Here is an 18,846-nt window from a genome sequence, read left to right on the forward strand (position 1 = left end):
TTTAAATCCCCCTCATGTGTTGCTCTTCTATCTTTCTATTACTCACCCTGGTAATCATTCTACAATACTTGTACTGTTGAAAAATACCCTCGTCATCAGCTCGAGCACGTCTCTATCTCTCTCTCTCTCTCTCTCGACAGCTACCCGATATTTGAGAACCCGTATCCCCTCACCATTCACGAGTCCCCGGTGACCTGCTGTGAGTACTTTGCCGACTGCCCCGACGAACTTATTCCTGCACTTTACTCCGTTGGCAGCCGGCAAAAGAGACAAGGTTACAGCAAGAAGGTCAGCCTTTACACTCTTGTACTATAATGAATATTATCTCAATATTAGAAATACACCGATATGTGTTTTTTCTGGGCTGATACCGATCCGATATTTGCAGTAAAAGTTATTCAAATATGAATAATGTGTGTCAGTAAACAGCTGGACAAGGCTTTAACTTGTTAATGTTGCTGCGGCCGATCTGTATGAAATATAAATGTGTTAATTGAATGGTGTGTTTTCTCCGGTCAGGAGTGGCCAATCAGCGGGGGTAACTGGGGTCAAGGCACACAAAGTTACCCAGAGATTATCATCACGGGGTGAGTCATTTGTGATAATAAAATAACAAATAAGACTTGGAAGGCTTGGAAAGATTATTCTTGTTTGTGCTTTCTGTCCATAAACAGACATGCTGACGGCTCCATTAAGTTTTGGGACGCTTCTGCATGTAAGAACTTTTTTTGTGTGTGTGTGTGTGTATGTAAATGTTTTATTATAGTTTGGTTCTAGCTTTTTGGCTCCACTGCTCCTACTCTGCGACACGCTTTCAGTCAAACACACATCTTTTTAAAAACATGCAAATCAATAAAATAGACGTAAAACACGTATGTCATCTTTTCAAACGAACAAATCAAATTGACATAAAACACGTATGTCATCATTTTAAACATAAATATGAATAAAATAAGCATAAAACACATGTACATCATCTTTTTAAACAAACAGAAATGAAATAGAGTTAAAACACACATATGTCATATTTTATTACATAAATATGAATGAAATACACATAAAACGTGTCATCTTTTAAATGTTAAAATATAAATAAAATAGACATAAAACAAATGTACTGTATATCATCTTTTGAAACATAAATAAAAATGAAATAGACATAAAACACATGTATGTCATCTTTTAATACATAAATATGAATAAAATAGACATAAAACATGTGTGTTATCTTTTGAAACATGAATATAAATAACAGACAAACACATGTATGTCATTTTTTAATACATAGGTATAAGTAAAATAGACATAAAACATTTAATCTCTTAATATATACATTAAATAGACATAAAACATGTTTGTATGTAATCTTTTTAAACACAATTATCAATAAAATAGACATAAAACGTGTGTGTCATTTAAATGTTAAAATATAAATAAAATAGACATAAAACAAATGTACTGTATGACAACTTTTGAAACATAAATATAAATAAAATAGACATAAAACACATGTGAGTCATTTTTAAAAACATAAATATGAATGAAATAGACATAAAACATGTTTGTATGTAATCTTTTTAAACACAAATATGAACAAAAATAGACATAAAACAAATGCAAGTCATCTTTTAAAACAGAAATATGAATAAAATAGACATAAAACACTTGTCATCTTGTTAAACAAATGTAACTTAAATAGAGTTAACACATGTATTTAATCTTTTTAAACATAAATATGAGTAAAATAGACATAAGACGTGTTTGTATGTCATCTTTTGAAACACAAATATAAATAAAATAGACATAAAACACATGCAAGTCAGATTTTTAAACATAATTATGAATAAAATAGACATAAAACACATGCAAGTCAGATTTTTAAACATAATTATGAATAAAATAGACATAAAACACATGTCATCTTGTTAAACAAATGTAACTTAAACAGAGTTAAAACACATTTATTTCATATTTTTAATCATACATATAAATAAAATACATAAAACACATGTCATCTTGTTAAACAAATGTAACTTAAATAGTTAAAACACATAAATAAAACATATATATTTCATATTTTTAAACAAAAATATAAATAAAATAGACATAAAACAAATGTACTGTATGCCAACTTTTGAAACATAAATATAAATAAAATAGACATTAAACACATACAACTCATCTTTTTAAATAAAATAGACATAAAACATGTTTGTATGTTATCTTTTTACTGTATGCCAACTTTTTAAACATAAATATAAATAAAATAGACATAAAACACATTTGAGTCATTTTTTAAAAACAAATATGAATGAAATAGACATAAAACATGTTTGTATGTAATCTTTTTAAACACAAATATGAAAAAAATAGACATAAAACACATGCAAGTCATCTTTTAAAACAGAAATATGAATAAAATAGACATAAAAAACATGTTTGTCATCTTTTTAAACACAAATATAAATAAAATAGACATAAAACATGCGTGCCATCTTTCAAATGTTACAATATGAATAAAATAGACATAAAACAAATGTACTGTATGCCAACTTTTGAAACATAAATATCAATAAAATAGACATTAAACACATACAACTCATCTTTTTAAACATAAATATGAATAAAATAGACATAAAACACATGCAAGTCAGATTTTTAAACATAATTATGAATAAAATAGACATAAAACACATGCAAGTCAGATTTTTAAACATAATTATGAATAAAATAGACATAAAACACATGCAAGTCAGATTTTTAAACACAATTATCAATAAAATAGACATAAAACATGTGTGTCATTTAAATGTTAAAATATAAATAAAATAGACATAAATCAAATGTACTGTATGACAACTTTTGAAACATAAATATAAATAAAATAGACATAAAACACGTGAGTCATTTTTTAAAACATAAATATGAATGAAATAGACATAAAACATGTTTGTGTGTAATCTTTTTAAACACAACTATGAAAAAAATAGACATAAAACACATGCAAGTCATCTTTTAGAACATAAATATGAATAAAATAGACATAAAACATGTGTGTTATCTTTTGAAACATGAATATAAATAACATAGACATAAAACACATGTATGTCATTTTTTAATACATAGATATAAGTAAAATAGACATAAAACATTTAATCTTTTAATATATAAATTAAATAGACATAAAACATGTTTGTATGTAATCTTTTTAAACACAATTATCAATAAAATAGACATAAAACGTGTGTGTCATTTAAATATTAAAATATAAATAAAATAGACATAAAACAAATGTACTGTATGACAACTTTTGAAACATAAATATAAATAAAATAGACATAAAACACATGTGAGTCATTTTTAAAAACATAAATATGAATGAAATAGACATAAAACATGTTTGTATGTAATCTTTTTAAACACAAATATGAAAAAAATAGACGTAAAACACATGCAAGTCATCTTTTAAAACATAAACATGAATAAAATAGACATAAAACATGTTTGTATGTAATATTTTTAAACACAATTATCAATAAAATAGACATAAAACAAGTGTGTCATTTAAATGTTAAAATATAAATAAAATAGACATAAAACAAATGCACTGTATGCCAACTTTTGAAACAGAAATATAAATAAAATAGACATAAAACACATTTGAGTCATTTTTTAAAAACAAATATGAATGAAATAGACATAAAACATGTTTGTATGTAATCTTTTTAAACACAAATATGAACAAAAATAGACATAAAACAAATGCAAGTTATTTTTAAAACAGAAATATGAATAAAATAGACATAAAACATGTTTGTATGTAATATTTTTAAACACAATTATCAATAAAATAGACATAAAACAAGTGTGTCATTTAAATGTTAAAATATAAATAAAATAGACATAAAACAAATGCACTGTATGCCAACTTTTGAAACAGAAATATAAATAAAATAGACATAAAACACATTTGAGTCATTTTTTAAAAACAAATATGAATGAAATAGACATAAAACATGTTTGTATGTAATCTTTTTAAACACAAATATGAAAAAAATACATAAAACACATGCAAGTCATCTTTTAAAACAGAAATATGAATAAAATAGACATAAAACATGTTTGTATGTAATCTTTTTAAACACAATTATCAATAAAATAGACATAAAACATGTGTGTCATTTAAATGTTAAAATATAAATAAAATAGACATAAAACAAATGCACTGTATGCCAACTTTTGAAACAGAAATATAAATAAAATAGACATAAAACACATTTGAGTCATTTTTTAAAAACAAATATGAATGAAATAGACATAAAACATGTTTGTATGTAATCTTTTTAAACACAAATATGAAAAAAATAGACATAAAACACATGCAAGTCATCTTTTAAAACAGAAATATGAATAAAATAGACATAAAACATGTTTGTATGTAATATTTTTAAACACAATTATCAATAAAATAGACATAAAACAAGTGTGTCATTTAAATGTTAAAATATAAATAAAATAGACATAAAACAAATGTACTGTATGCCAACTTTTGAAACAGAAATATAAATAAAATAGACAAAACACATTTGAGTCATTTTTTAAAAACAAATATGAATGAAATAGATATAAAACATGTTTGTATGTAATCTTTTTAAACACAAATATGAAAAAATAGACATAAAACACATGCAAGTCATCTTTTAAAACAGAAATATGAATAAAATAGACATAAAAAACATGTTTGTCATCTTTTTAAACACAAATATAAATAAAATAGACATAAAACATGCGTGCCATCTTTCAAATGTTAGAATATGAATAAAAAAGACATAAATAAATGTACTGTATGCCAACTTTTGAAACATAAATATAAATAAAATAGACATTAAACACATACAACTCATCTTTTTAAACACAAATATGAATAAAATAGACATAAAACATGTTTGTATGTTATCTTTTTACTGTATGCCAACTTTTTAAACATAAATATAAATAAAATAGACATAAAACACATGCAAGTCAGATTTTTAAACATAATTATGAATAAAATAGACATAAAACACATGCAAGTCAGATTTTTAAACATACGGTAATTATGAATAAAATAGACATAAAACACATGTCATCTTGTTAAACAAATGTAACTTAAATAGTTAAAACACATTTATTTCATATTTTTAATCATACATATAAATAAAATACATAAAACACATGTCATCTTGTTAAACAAATGTAACTTAAATAGTTAAAACACATATAAATAAAACATATATATTTCATATTTTTAAACAAAAATATAAATAAAATAGACATAAAACACTTGTCATCTTGTTAAACAAATGTAACTTAAATAGAGTTAACACATGTATTTCCTCTTTTTAAACATAAATATGAATAAAATAGACATAAAACGTGTTTATATGTCATCTTTTGAAACACAAATATAAATAAAATAGACATAAAACACATGCAAGTCAGATTTTTAAACATAATTATGAATAAAATAGACATAAAACACATGCAAGTCAGATTTTTAAACATAATTATGAATAAAATAGACATAAAACACATGTCATCTTGTTAAACAAATGTAACTTAAATAGTTAAAACACATATAAATAAAATATATATATTTCATATTTTTAAACAAAAATATAAATAAAATAGACATAAAACACTTGTCATCTTGTTAAACAAATGTAACTTAAATAGAGTTAAAACACATTTATTTCCTATTTTTAATCATACATATAAATATAATACATAAACCACATGTCATCTTGTTAAACAAATGTAACTTAAATAGTTAAAACACATATAAATAAAATATATATATTTCATATATTTAAACAAAAATATAAATAAAATAGACATAAAACACTTGTCATCTTGTTAAACAAATGTAACTTAAATTGAGTTAAAACACATTTATTTCATATTTTTAATCATACATATAAATAAAATACATAAAACACATGTCATCTTGTTAAACAAATGTAACTTAAATAGTTAAAACACATATAAATAAAACATATATATTTCATATTTTTAAACAAAAATATAAATAAAATAGACATAAAACACTTGTCATCTTGTTAAACAAATGTAACTTAAATTAACACATGTATTTCATCTTTTTAAACATAAATATGAATAAAATAGACATGAGACGTGTTTGTATGTCATCTTTTGAAATATAAATAAAATAGACATAAAACACATGTCATCTTGTTAAACAAATGTAACTTAAACAGAGTTAAAACACATTTATTTCATATTTTTAATCATACATATAAATAAAATACATAAAACACATGTCATCTTGTTAAACAAATGTAACTTAAATAGATAGTTAAAACACATATAAATAAAATATATATATTTCATATTTTTAAACAAAAATATAAATAAAATAGACATAAAACACTTGTCATCTTGTTAAACAAATGTAACTTAAATTAACACATGTATTTCATTTTTTTAAACATAAATATGAATAAAATAGACATGACGTGTTTGCATGTCATCTTTTGAAATATAAATAAAATAGACATAAAACACATGTCATCTTGTTAAACAAATGTAACTTAAATTGAGTTAAAACACATTTATTTCATATTTTTAATCATACATATAAATAAAATACATAAACCACATGTCATCTTGTTAAACAAATGTAACTTAAATAGTTAAAACACATATAAATAAATCATATATATTTCATATTTTTAAACAAAAATATAAATAAAATAGACATAAAACACTTGTCATCTTGTTAAACAAATGTAACTTAAACAGAGTTAAAACACATTTATTTCCTATTTTTAATCATACATATAAATAAAATATATAAAACACATGTCATCTTGTTAAATAGTTAAAACACATATAAATAAAATATATATATTTCATATTTTTAAACAAAAATATAAATAAAATAGACATAAAACACTTGTCATCTTGTTAAACAAATGTAACTTAAATAGAGTTAACACATGTATTTCATATTTTTAAACATAAATATGAATAAAATAGACATGAGACGTGTTTGTATGTCATCTTTTGAAATATAAATAAAATAGACATAAAACACATGTCATCTTGTTAAACAAATGTAACTTAAATAGAGTTAAAACACATTTATTTCATATTTTTAATCATACATATAAATAAAATACATAAAACACATGTCATCTTGTTAAATAGTTAAAACACATATAAATAAAATATATATATTTCATATTTTTAAACAAAAATATAAATAAAATAGACATAAAACACTTGTCATCTTGTTAAACAAATGTAACTTAAATTGAGTTAAAACACATTTATTTCATATTTTTAATCATACATATAAATAAAATACATAAAACACATGTCATCTTGTTAAATAGTTAAAACACATATAAATAAAATATATATATTTCATATTTTTAAACAAAAATATAAATAAAATAGACATAAAACACTTGTCATCTTGTTAAACAAATGTAACTTAAATAGAGTTAACACATGTATTTCATATTTTTAAACATAAATATGAATAAAATAGACATGAGACGTGTTTGTATGTCATCTTTTGAAATATAAATAAAATAGACATAAAACACATGTCATCTTGTTAAACAAATGTAACTTAAATAGAGTTAAAACACATTTATTTCCTATTTTTAATCATACATATAAATAAAATACATAAACCACATGTCATCTTGTTAAACAAATGTAACTTAAATAGTTAAAACACATATAAATAAAACATATATATTTCATATTTTTAAACAAAAATATAAATAAAATAGACATAAAACACTTGTCATCTTGTTAAACAAATGTAACTTAAATTGAGTTAAAATACATTTATTTCCTATTTTTAATCATACATATAAATAAAATACATAAAACACATGTCATCTTGTTAAATAGTTAAAACACATATAAATAAAATATATATATTTCATATTTTTAAACAAAAATATAAATAAAATAGACATAAAACACTTGTCATCTTGTTAAACAAATGTAACTTAAATTAACACATGTATTTCATCTTTTTAAACATAAATATGAATAAAATAGACATAAGACGTGTTTGTATGTCATCTTTTGAAATATAAATAAAATAGACATAAAACACATGCAAGTCAGATTTTTAAACATAATTATGAATAAAATAGACATAAAACACATGTCATCTTGTTAAACAAATGTAACTTAAATAGAGTTAAAACACATTTATTTCATATTTTTAATCATACATATAAATAAAATACATAAACCACATGTCATCTTGTTAAATAGTTAAAACACATATAAATAAAATATATATATTTCATATTTTTAAACAAAAATATAAATAAAATAGACATAAAACACTTGTCATCTTGTTAAACAAATGTAACTTAAATAGAGTTAACACATGTATTTCATCTTTTTAAACATAAATATGAATAAAATAGACATAAAACACATGTCATCTTGTTAAACAAATGTAACTTAAACAGAGTTAAAACACATTTATTTCATATTTTTAATCATACATATAAATAAAATACATAAAACACATGTCATCTTGTTAAACAAATGTAACTTAAATAGTTAAAACACATATGAATAAAACATATATATTTCATATTTTTAAACAAAAATATAAATAAAATAGACATAAAACACTTGTCATCTTGTTAAACAAATGTAACTTAAATTAACACATGTATTTCATCTTTTTAAACATAAATATGAATAAAATAGACATAAGACGTGTTTGTATGTCATCTTTTGAAATATAAATAAAATAGACATAAAACACATGTCATCTTGTTAAACAAATGTAACTTAAACAGAGTTAAAACACATTTATTTCATATTTTTAATCATACATATAAATAAAATACATAAACCACATGTCATCTTGTTAAACAAATGTAACTTAAATAGTTAAAACACATATAAATAAAACATATATATATTTCATATTTTTAAACAAAAATACAAATAAAATAGACATAAAACACTTGTCATCTTGTTAAACAAATGTAACTTAAACTGAGTTAAAACACATTTATTTCCTATTTTTAATCATACATATAAATAAAATACATAAAACACATGTCATCTTGTTAAATAGTTAAAACACATATAAATAAAATATATATATTTCATATTTTTAAACAAAAATATAAATAAAATAGACATAAAACACTTGTCATCTTGTTAAACAAATGTAACTTAAATTAACACATGTATTTCATCTTTTTAAACATAAATATGAATAAAATAGACATAAGACGTGTTTGTATGTCATCTTTTGAAATATAAATAAAATAGACATAAAACACATGTCATCTTGTTAAACAAATGTAACTTAAACAGAGTTAAAACACATTTATTTCATATTTTTAATCATACATATAAATAAAATACATAAACCACATGTCATCTTGTTAAACAAATGTAACTTAAATAGTTAAAACACATATAAATAAAACATATATATATTTCATATTTTTAAACAAAAATACAAATAAAATAGACATAAAACACTTGTCATCTTGTTAAACAAATGTAACTTAAACTGAGTTAAAACACATTTATTTCCTATTTTTAATCATACATATAAATAAAATACATAAAACACATGTCATCTTGTTAAATAGTTAAAACACATATAAATAAAATATATATATTTCATATTTTTAAACAAAAATATAAATAAAATAGACATAAAACACTTGTCATCTTGTTAAACAAATGTAACTTAAATTAACACATGTATTTCATCTTTTTAAACATAAATATGAATAAAATAGACATAAGACGTGTTTGTATGTCATATTTTGAAATATAAATAAAATAGACATAAAACACATGTCATCTTGTTAAACAAATGTAACTTAAACAGAGTTAAAACACATTTATTTCATATTTTTAATCATACATATAAATAAAATACATAAACCACATGTCATCTTGTTAAACAAATGTAACTTAAATAGTTAAAACACATATAAATAAAACATATATATTTCATATTTTTAAACAAAAATATAAATAAAATAGACATAAAACACTTGTCGTCTCGTTAAACAAATGTAACTTAAATTGAGTTAAAACACATTTATTTCATATTTTTAATCATACATATAAATAAAATACATAAAACACATGTCATCTTATTAAATAGTTAAAACACATATAAATAAAATATATATATTTCATATTTTTAAACAAAAATATAAATAAAATAGACATAAAACACTTGTCATCTTGTTAAACAAATGTAACTTAAATTGAGTTAAAACACATTTATTTCCTATTTTTAATCATACATATAAATAAAATACATAAAACACATGTCATCTTGTTAAATAGTTAAAACACATATAAATAAAACATATATATTTCATATTTTTAAACAAAAATATAAATAAAATAGACATAAAACACTTGTCATCTTGTTAAACAAATGTAACTTAAATTGAGTTAAAACACATTTATTTCCTATTTTTAATCATACATATAAATAAAATACATAAAACACATGTCATCTTGTTAAATAGTTAAAACACATATAAATAAAATATATATATTTCATATTTTTAAACAAAAATATAAATAAAATAGACAATAAAACACTTGTCATCTTGTTAAACAAATGTAACTTAAATTGAGTTAACACATGTATTTCATCTTTTTAAACATAAATATGAATAAAATAGACATAAGACGTGTTTGTATGTCATCTTTTGAAATATAAATAAAATAGACATAAAACACATGTATGTCATCTTTTAATACATAAATATGAATAAAATAGACATAAAACATGTGTGTTATCTTTTGAAACATTAATATAAATAACAAAGACATAAAACACATGTATGTCATTTTTTAATACATAGATATAAGTAAAATAGACATAAAACATTTAATCTTTTAATATATAAATTAAATAGACATAAAACATGTTTGTATGTAATCTTTTTAAACACAATTATCAATAAAATAGACATAAAACATGTGTCATTTAAATGTTAAAATATAAATAAAATAGACATAAAACAAATGTACTGTATGCCAACTTTTGAAACAGAAATATAAATAAAATAGACATAACACATTTGAGTCATTTTTTAAAAACATAAATATGAATGAAATAGACATAAAACATGTTTGTATGTAATCTTTTTAAACACAAATATGAACAAAAATAGACATAAAACAAATGCAAGTCATCTTTTAAAACACAAATATAAATAAAATAGACATAAAACATGCGTGCCATCTTTCAAATGTTACAGTATGAATAAAATAGACATAAAACAACTTTTGAAACATAAATATAAATAAAATAGACATTAAACACATACAACTCATCTTTTTAAACACAAATATGAATAAAATAGACACAAAACATGTTTGTATGTTATCTTTTTACTGTATACCAACTTTTTAAACATAAATATAAATAAAATAGACATAAAACACATGCAAGTCAGATTTTTAAACATAATTATGAATAAAATAGACATAAAACACATGTCATCTTGTTAAACAAATGTAACTTAAATAGAGTTAAAACACATTTATTTCATATTTTTAATCATATAAATAAAATACATAAAACACATGTCATCTTGTTAAACAAATGTAACTTAAATAGTTAAAACACATATAAATAAAATATATATATTTCATATTTTCAAACAAAAATATAAATAAAATAGACATAAAACACTTGTCATCTTGTTAAACAAATGTAACTTAAATAGAGTTAACACATGTATTTCATCTTTTTAAACATAAATATGAATAAAATAGACATGAGACGTGTTTGTATGTCATCTTTTGAAATATAAATAAAATAGACATAAAACACATGTCATCCTGTTAAACAAATGTAACTTAAATAGAGTTAAAACACATTTATTTCCTATTTTTAATCATACATATAAATAAAATACATAAACCACATGTCATCTTGTTAAACAAATGTAACTTAAGTAGTTAAAACACATATACCGTATTTTCCGCACTATAAGGCGCACCGGATTATTAGCCGCACCTTCTATGAATTACATATTTCATAATTTTGTCCACCAATAAACCGCCCCGGACTATAAGCCGCGCCTACGCTGCGCTAAAGGGAATGTCAAAAAAACAGTCGGATAGGTCAGTCAAACTTTAATAATATATTAAAAACCAGCGTTCTAACAACTCTGTTCACTCCCAAAATGTACGCAAATGTGCAATCACAAACATAGTAAAATTCAAAATAGTGCAGCGCAATAGCAACATAATGTTGCTCGAACGTTAATGTCACAACACACAAAATAAACATAGCGCTTACTTTCTGAAGTTATTCTTCATTCGTAAATCCTTCGTCTTCGGTGTCCGAAGTGAAAAGTTGGGCAAATTTACGATCCACTGGCAGATGTTGGCGTCGTCTGGCGCTGCCTCCTCGTCTTAGTGAAGGTGTGTTCGCCTTCTGTCTTCCATTGTTCCCACGCAGTTAGCAGTCTAGCTTCGAATGCCCTGTTGACACCAATATCTAGCGGCTGGAGGTCTTTTGTCAATCCACCCGGAATGACGGCGAGTATTGAATTAAGCGCGTCAGCGTGTCTCTCAATGTGCTGTTATGAGCTAGCAAATATAACAACTACACTACCCAGCATGCAACGATAGTTACGAGCATGCGCGGTAGCCCTGAGAAGTTCCCACGCAGTTAGCAGTCTAGCTTCGAATGCCCTGTTGACACCAATATCTAGCGGCTGGAGGTCTTTTGTCAATCCACCCGGAATGACGGCGAGTATTGAATTAAGCGCGTAAGCGTGTCTCTCAATGTGCTGTTATGAGCTAGCAAATATAACAACTACACTACCCAGCATGCAACGATAGTTATGAGCATGCGCGGTAGCCCTGAGAAGCGTTGTTGTATGCTGGCAGTTAGAATGTGGTTATGAGCACGCTGTGAGTAAACGTTGAGAACTCAGTTAACACGCCTCGTCTGCATTATTTATAATTAGACAGACAACACACTTAATAGGAGCCATTTGGGGTCTTTACATAAACACACAAATGGAAATGAAACGTCACATATCCCAGCATGCACCGCGCGCTTCTTCTACGGGGAAAAAAGATGGCGGCTGTTTACCGTAGTTGCGAGACCTAAACTTTATGAAAATGAATCGTAATAAAGCGCACCGGGTTATAAGGCGCACTGTTAGCTTTTGAGAAAATTTTTGGTTTTTAGGTGCGCCTTATAGTGCGGAAAATACGGTAAATAAAATATATATATTTCATATTTTTAAACAAAAATATAAATAAAATAGACATAAAACACTTGTCATCTTGTTAAACAAATGTAACCTAAATTGAGTTAACACATGTATTTCATCTTTTTAAACATAAATATGAATAAAATAGACATAAGACGTGTTTGTATGTCATCTTTTGAAATATAAATAAAATAGACATAAAACACATGTCATCTTGTTAAACAAATGTAACTTAAATTGAGTTAAAACACATTTATTTCCTATTTTTAATCATACATATAAATAAAATACATAAAACACATGTCATCTTGTTAAATAGTTAAAACACATATAAATAAAATATATATACGGTATTTCATATTTTTAAACAAAAATATAAATAAAATAGACATAAAACACTTGTCATCTTGTTAAACAAATGTAACCTAAATAGAGTTAACACATGTATTTCATCTTTTTAAACATAAATATGAATAAAATAGACATGAGACGTGTTTGTATGTCATCTTTTGAAACACAAATATAAATAAAATAGACATAAAACACATGCAAGTCAGATTTTTAAACATAATTATGAATAAAATAGACATAAAACACATGCAAGTCAGATTTTTAAACATAATTATGAATAAAATAGACATAAAACACATGTCATCTTGTTAAACAAATGTAACTTAAATAGAGTTAAAACACATTTATTTCATATTTTTAATCATACATATAAATAAAATACATAAAACACATGTCATCTTGTTAAACAAATGTAACTTAAATAGTTAAAACACATAAATAAAACATATATATTTCATATTTTTAAACAAAAATATAAATAAAATAGACATAAAACAAATGTACTGTATGCCAACTTTTGAAACATAAATATAAATAAAATAGACATTAAACACATACAACTCATCTTTTTAAATAAAATAGACATAAAACATGTTTGTATGTTATCTTTTTACTGTATGCCAACTTTTTAAACATAAATATAAATAAAATAGACATAAAACACATTTGAGTCATTTTTTAAAAACAAATATGAATGAAATAGACATAAAACATGTTTGTATGTAATCTTTTTAAACACAAATATGAAAAAAATAGACATAAAACACATGCAAGTCATCTTTTAAAACAGAAATATGAATAAAATAGACATAAAAAACATGTTTGTCATCTTTTTAAACACAAATATAAATAAAATAGACATAAAACATGCGTGCCATCTTTCAAATGTTACAATATGAATAAAATAGACATAAAACAAATGTACTGTATGCCAACTTTTGAAACATAAATATCAATAAAATAGACATTAAACACATACAACTCATCTTTTTAAACATAAATATGAATAAAATAGACATAAAACACATGCAAGTCAGATTTTTAAACATAATTATGAATAAAATAGACATTAAACACATACAACTCATCTTTTTAAACATAAATATGAATAAAATAGACATAAAACACATGCAAGTCAGATTTTTAAACATAATTATGAATAAAATAGACATAAAACACATGCAAGTCAGATTTTTAAACATAATTATGAATAAAATAGACATAAAACACATGCAAGTCAGATTTTTAAACACAATTATCAATAAAATAGACATAAAACATGTGTCATTTAAATGTTAAAATATAAATAAAATAGACATACAACAAATGTACTGTATGCCAACTTTTGAAACAGAAATATAAATAAAATAGACATAAAACACATTTGAGTCATTTTTTAAAAACAAATATGAATGAAATAGACATAAAACATGTTTGTATGTAATCTTTTTAAACACAAATATGAAACAAATAGACATAAAACACATGCAAGTCATCTTTTAAAACAGAAATATGAATAAAATAGACATAAAAACATGTTTGTCATCTTTTTAAACACAAATATAAATAAAATAGACATAAAACATGCGTGCCATCTTTCAAATGTTAGAATATGAATAAAATAGACATAAAACAAATGTACTGTATGCCAACTTTTGAAACATAAATATAAATAAAATAGACATTAAACACATACAACTCATCTTTTTAAACATAAATATGAATAAATAGACATAAAACACATGCAAGTCAGATTTTTAAACATAATTATGAATAAAATAGACATAAAACACATGCAAGTCAGATTTTTAAACACAATTATCAATAAAATAGACATAAAACATGTGTGTCATTTAAATGTTAAAATATAAATAAAGTAGACATACAACAAATGTACTGTATGCCAACTTTTGAAACAGAAATATTAATAAAATAGACATAAAACACGTGAGTCATTTTTAAAAACATAAATATGAATGAAATAGACATAAAACATGTTTGTATGTAATCTTTTTAAACACAAATATGAAAAAAATAGACATAAAACACATGCAAGTCATCTTTTAAAACAGAAATATGAATAAAACAGACATAAAAACATGTTTGTATGTCATCTTTTTAAACACAAATATAAATAAAATAGACATAAAACATGCATGCCATCTTTCAAATGTTACAATATGAATAAAATAGACATAAAACAAATGTACTGTATGCCAACTTTTGAAACATAAATATCAATAAAATAGACATTAAACACATACAACTCATCTTTTTGAACATAAATATGAATAAATAGACATAAAACACATGCAAGTCAGATTTTTAAACATAATTATGAATAAAATAGACATAAAACACATATCTTGTTAAACAAATGTAACTTAAATAGAGTTAAAACACATAAATAAAACATATATATTTCATATTTTTAAACAAAAATATAAATAAAATAGACATAAAACACTTGTCATCTTGTTAAACAAATGTAACTTAAATAGTTAAAACACATATAAATAAAATATATATATATTTCATATTTTTAAACAAAAATATAAATAAAATAGACATAAAACACTTGTCATCTTGTTAAACAAATGTAACTTAAATAGAGTTAACACATGTATTTCATCTTTTTAAACATAAATATGAATAAAATAGACATAAGACGTGTTTGTATGTCATCTTTTGAAATATAAATAAAATAGACACAAAACACATGCATGTCATATTTTAAACATACATATAAATGAAACAGACATAAAACACACGTCATCTTGTCGTTAAATAGTTAAAAACATGTATTTCATTCATTCTCTCGATTCTTTCCCCCCCTCAAAAAAAAAAAAGTGATGCTGCAAGTGCTCTACAAGCTGAAGACCGCCAAGGTTTTTGAGCGGGCACGCGGCAAGGAGGAGAAGGCCAACACGGAGATCGTGGACGAGGACCCCTTTGCCATCCAGACCCTGTGCTGGTGCCCCGAGAGCCGGATGCTGTGCGTGGCCGGCGTGTCCGCCCACGTCATCGTCTACAGATTCAGCAAACAAGAGGTCACCACCGCTGAGGTGCAGGTGAGCGGAGTTGTCACCCTTTTATGCCTGCTGGAGGAATTTACAACCATTTTGACGCATTGCCTTGCCGCCACGCAGCTCTTGGAGGTGCGTCTGCAGTGCGAGCTGAACGACGTGGACTCGCCCGACCCCGGCGGAGAGCAGACCCCCACGGCGTCCCCCCCCAGCCCCCAGGAGACGGAGCCCGCCACTCAGCCCTCCACCGGCAGCAGCTCCTCGGAGGCAGCGCGGGACAACATGGCGTGCCTGCAGTAGGGAGAACACTTCTTTTGCTGTCCAATGAACCATGGCGGTAACGATGGCACCTCCATGCAGGGTGCGTAGCTCCGCCCTGAAGCAGTCTCCAGGGTACCAGGTGGAGCTGGTCATCCAGCTGCTGTGGGTGAGCGGGGAGCCTCCTCAGCAAATCACCAGCCTGGCCATGAACTCCTCGTACGGACTGTAAGTCGCCTCCGAGCTTTCCGCGGAAAGACATCCCGATGTTCCTCTTTAGTGTGCGTTGGTGTCTTCCAGGGTGGTGTTCGGGAACGGTAACGGTCTGGCTGTGGTGGACTACCTCCAGAAAACCTTGCTCCTCAACATGGGCACGTCGGAGCTCTACAGCCCCTCTGAACCCTACCAGAGGCAGCCTCACTCCCCACGTAAAACCCGGCAGCCCTCTGGAGGTCAGCTCTCGTTACACTCCGTCACACTTGTAATGTGTCGCTACACCGTGCCTGTTGCCTGGGTAACAACTTGTAACGTGTCGCTACACCATACTTGTTGCCGGGGTAACAACTTGTAACGTGTCGCTACACCATACTTGTTGCCGGGGTAACAACTTGTAACGTGTCGCTACACCATACTTGTTGCCGGGGTAACAACTTGTAACATGTCGCTACACCGTGCCTGTTGCCTGGGTAACAACTTGTAACGTGTTGCTACACCGTGCCTGTTGCCTAGACTCTTTTTTTTTTTTTTTTTTTTTTTGCAGTAGGTCCTTAAAAAACAGTCAAAGATCATCTATTTGACAGGCGCAACCTAGTCTCTTCTTTTTTTTTTGCAGTAGGTCCTTAAAAAACAGTCAAAGATCATCTATTTGACAGGCGCAACCTAGTCTCTTTTTTTTGCAGTAGGTGGTTAAGAAACATTTAAAGATCATCTATTTGACAGGAACGTGTCGTCTCTTTTTTAGCAGTAGGTCCTTAAAAAACAGTCAAAGATCATCTATTTGACAGGAGCAGCCTTGTCTCTTTTTTTGCAGTTGGTCCTTAACAAAACAGTCAAAGATCATCTATTTGACAGGAGCAGCCTTGTCTCTTTTTTTGCAGTTGGTCCTTAACAAAACAGTCAAAGATCATCTATTTGACAGGAGCGGCCTAGTCACTTTTTTTTGCAGTTGGTCCTTAAAAAAAAACAGTCAAAGATCATCTATTTGACGAGCGCGGCCTAGTCTCTTTTTTTTGCGGTAGGTTCTTAAAGACAACAGTCAAAGATTGCCAAAATAACAGGAGTGCCGTAGTGGTTTTTTTTTTGCAGTAGGTACTTAGATGATCTTTGACTGTTTTTTTTAAGGATCAACTGCAAAAAAAAGAGACTAGGCCGATCTCGTCAAATAGATGATCTTTGACTGTTTTTTTAAGGACCAACTGCAAAAAAAGAGACGAGGCTGCTCCTGTCAAATAGATGATCTTTGACTGTTTTTTTAAAAACCTACTGCAAAAAAAAAAAAAAAAAAAGAGACTAAGCCGCTCCTGTCAAATAGATGATCTTTGACTGTTTTGTTAAGGACCAACTGCAAAAAAAGAGACGAGGCTGCTACTGTCAAATAGATGATCTTTGACTGTTTTTTATTTGACAGTAGCAGCCTCGTCTCTTTTTTTGCAGTTGGTCCTTAACAAAACAGTCAAAGATCATCTATTTGACAGGAGCGGCTTAGTATCTCTTTTTTTTTTTTTTTGCAGTAGGTTTTTCAAAAACAGTCAAAGATCATCTATTTTACAGAAGCAGCCTCGTCTCTTTTTTTGCAGTTGGTCCTTAATAAAACAGTCAAAGATCATCTATTTGACAGGAGCGGCCTAGTCTCTCTTTTTTGCAGTTGATTCTTAAAAAAACAGTCAAAGATCATCTATTTGACAGGGCGCAACCTATTCTCTTTTTTTTTG

At 25.8% G+C, this 18,846-nt stretch overlaps 1 protein-coding gene across 8 annotated transcripts in view; it reads left to right on the forward strand.

The window, feature by feature from the left end:
* Nucleotides 1-18,846, forward strand: part of stxbp5b (syntaxin binding protein 5b (tomosyn)) — a 125,967-nt gene that overhangs the window by 71,870 nt on the left and 35,251 nt on the right. For all 8 annotated transcript variants that reach the window (XM_061924497.2, XM_061924498.2, XM_061924501.2 and 5 more), the window contains exons 12-18: nucleotides 141-288; nucleotides 520-587; nucleotides 675-715; nucleotides 16,482-16,702; nucleotides 16,781-16,953; nucleotides 17,018-17,143; nucleotides 17,216-17,367. In XM_061924497.2, the coding sequence (XP_061780481.1) occupies nucleotides 141-288; nucleotides 520-587; nucleotides 675-715; nucleotides 16,482-16,702; nucleotides 16,781-16,953; nucleotides 17,018-17,143; nucleotides 17,216-17,367 (929 nt within the window). The remainder of the gene's footprint in view (nucleotides 1-140; nucleotides 289-519; nucleotides 588-674; nucleotides 716-16,481; nucleotides 16,703-16,780; nucleotides 16,954-17,017; nucleotides 17,144-17,215; nucleotides 17,368-18,846) is intronic.

The sequence above is a fragment of the Nerophis lumbriciformis genome, linkage group LG29 (genome assembly GCF_033978685.3).
Source record: "Nerophis lumbriciformis linkage group LG29, RoL_Nlum_v2.1, whole genome shotgun sequence".
NCBI lineage: Eukaryota > Metazoa > Chordata > Actinopteri > Syngnathiformes > Syngnathidae > Nerophis > Nerophis lumbriciformis.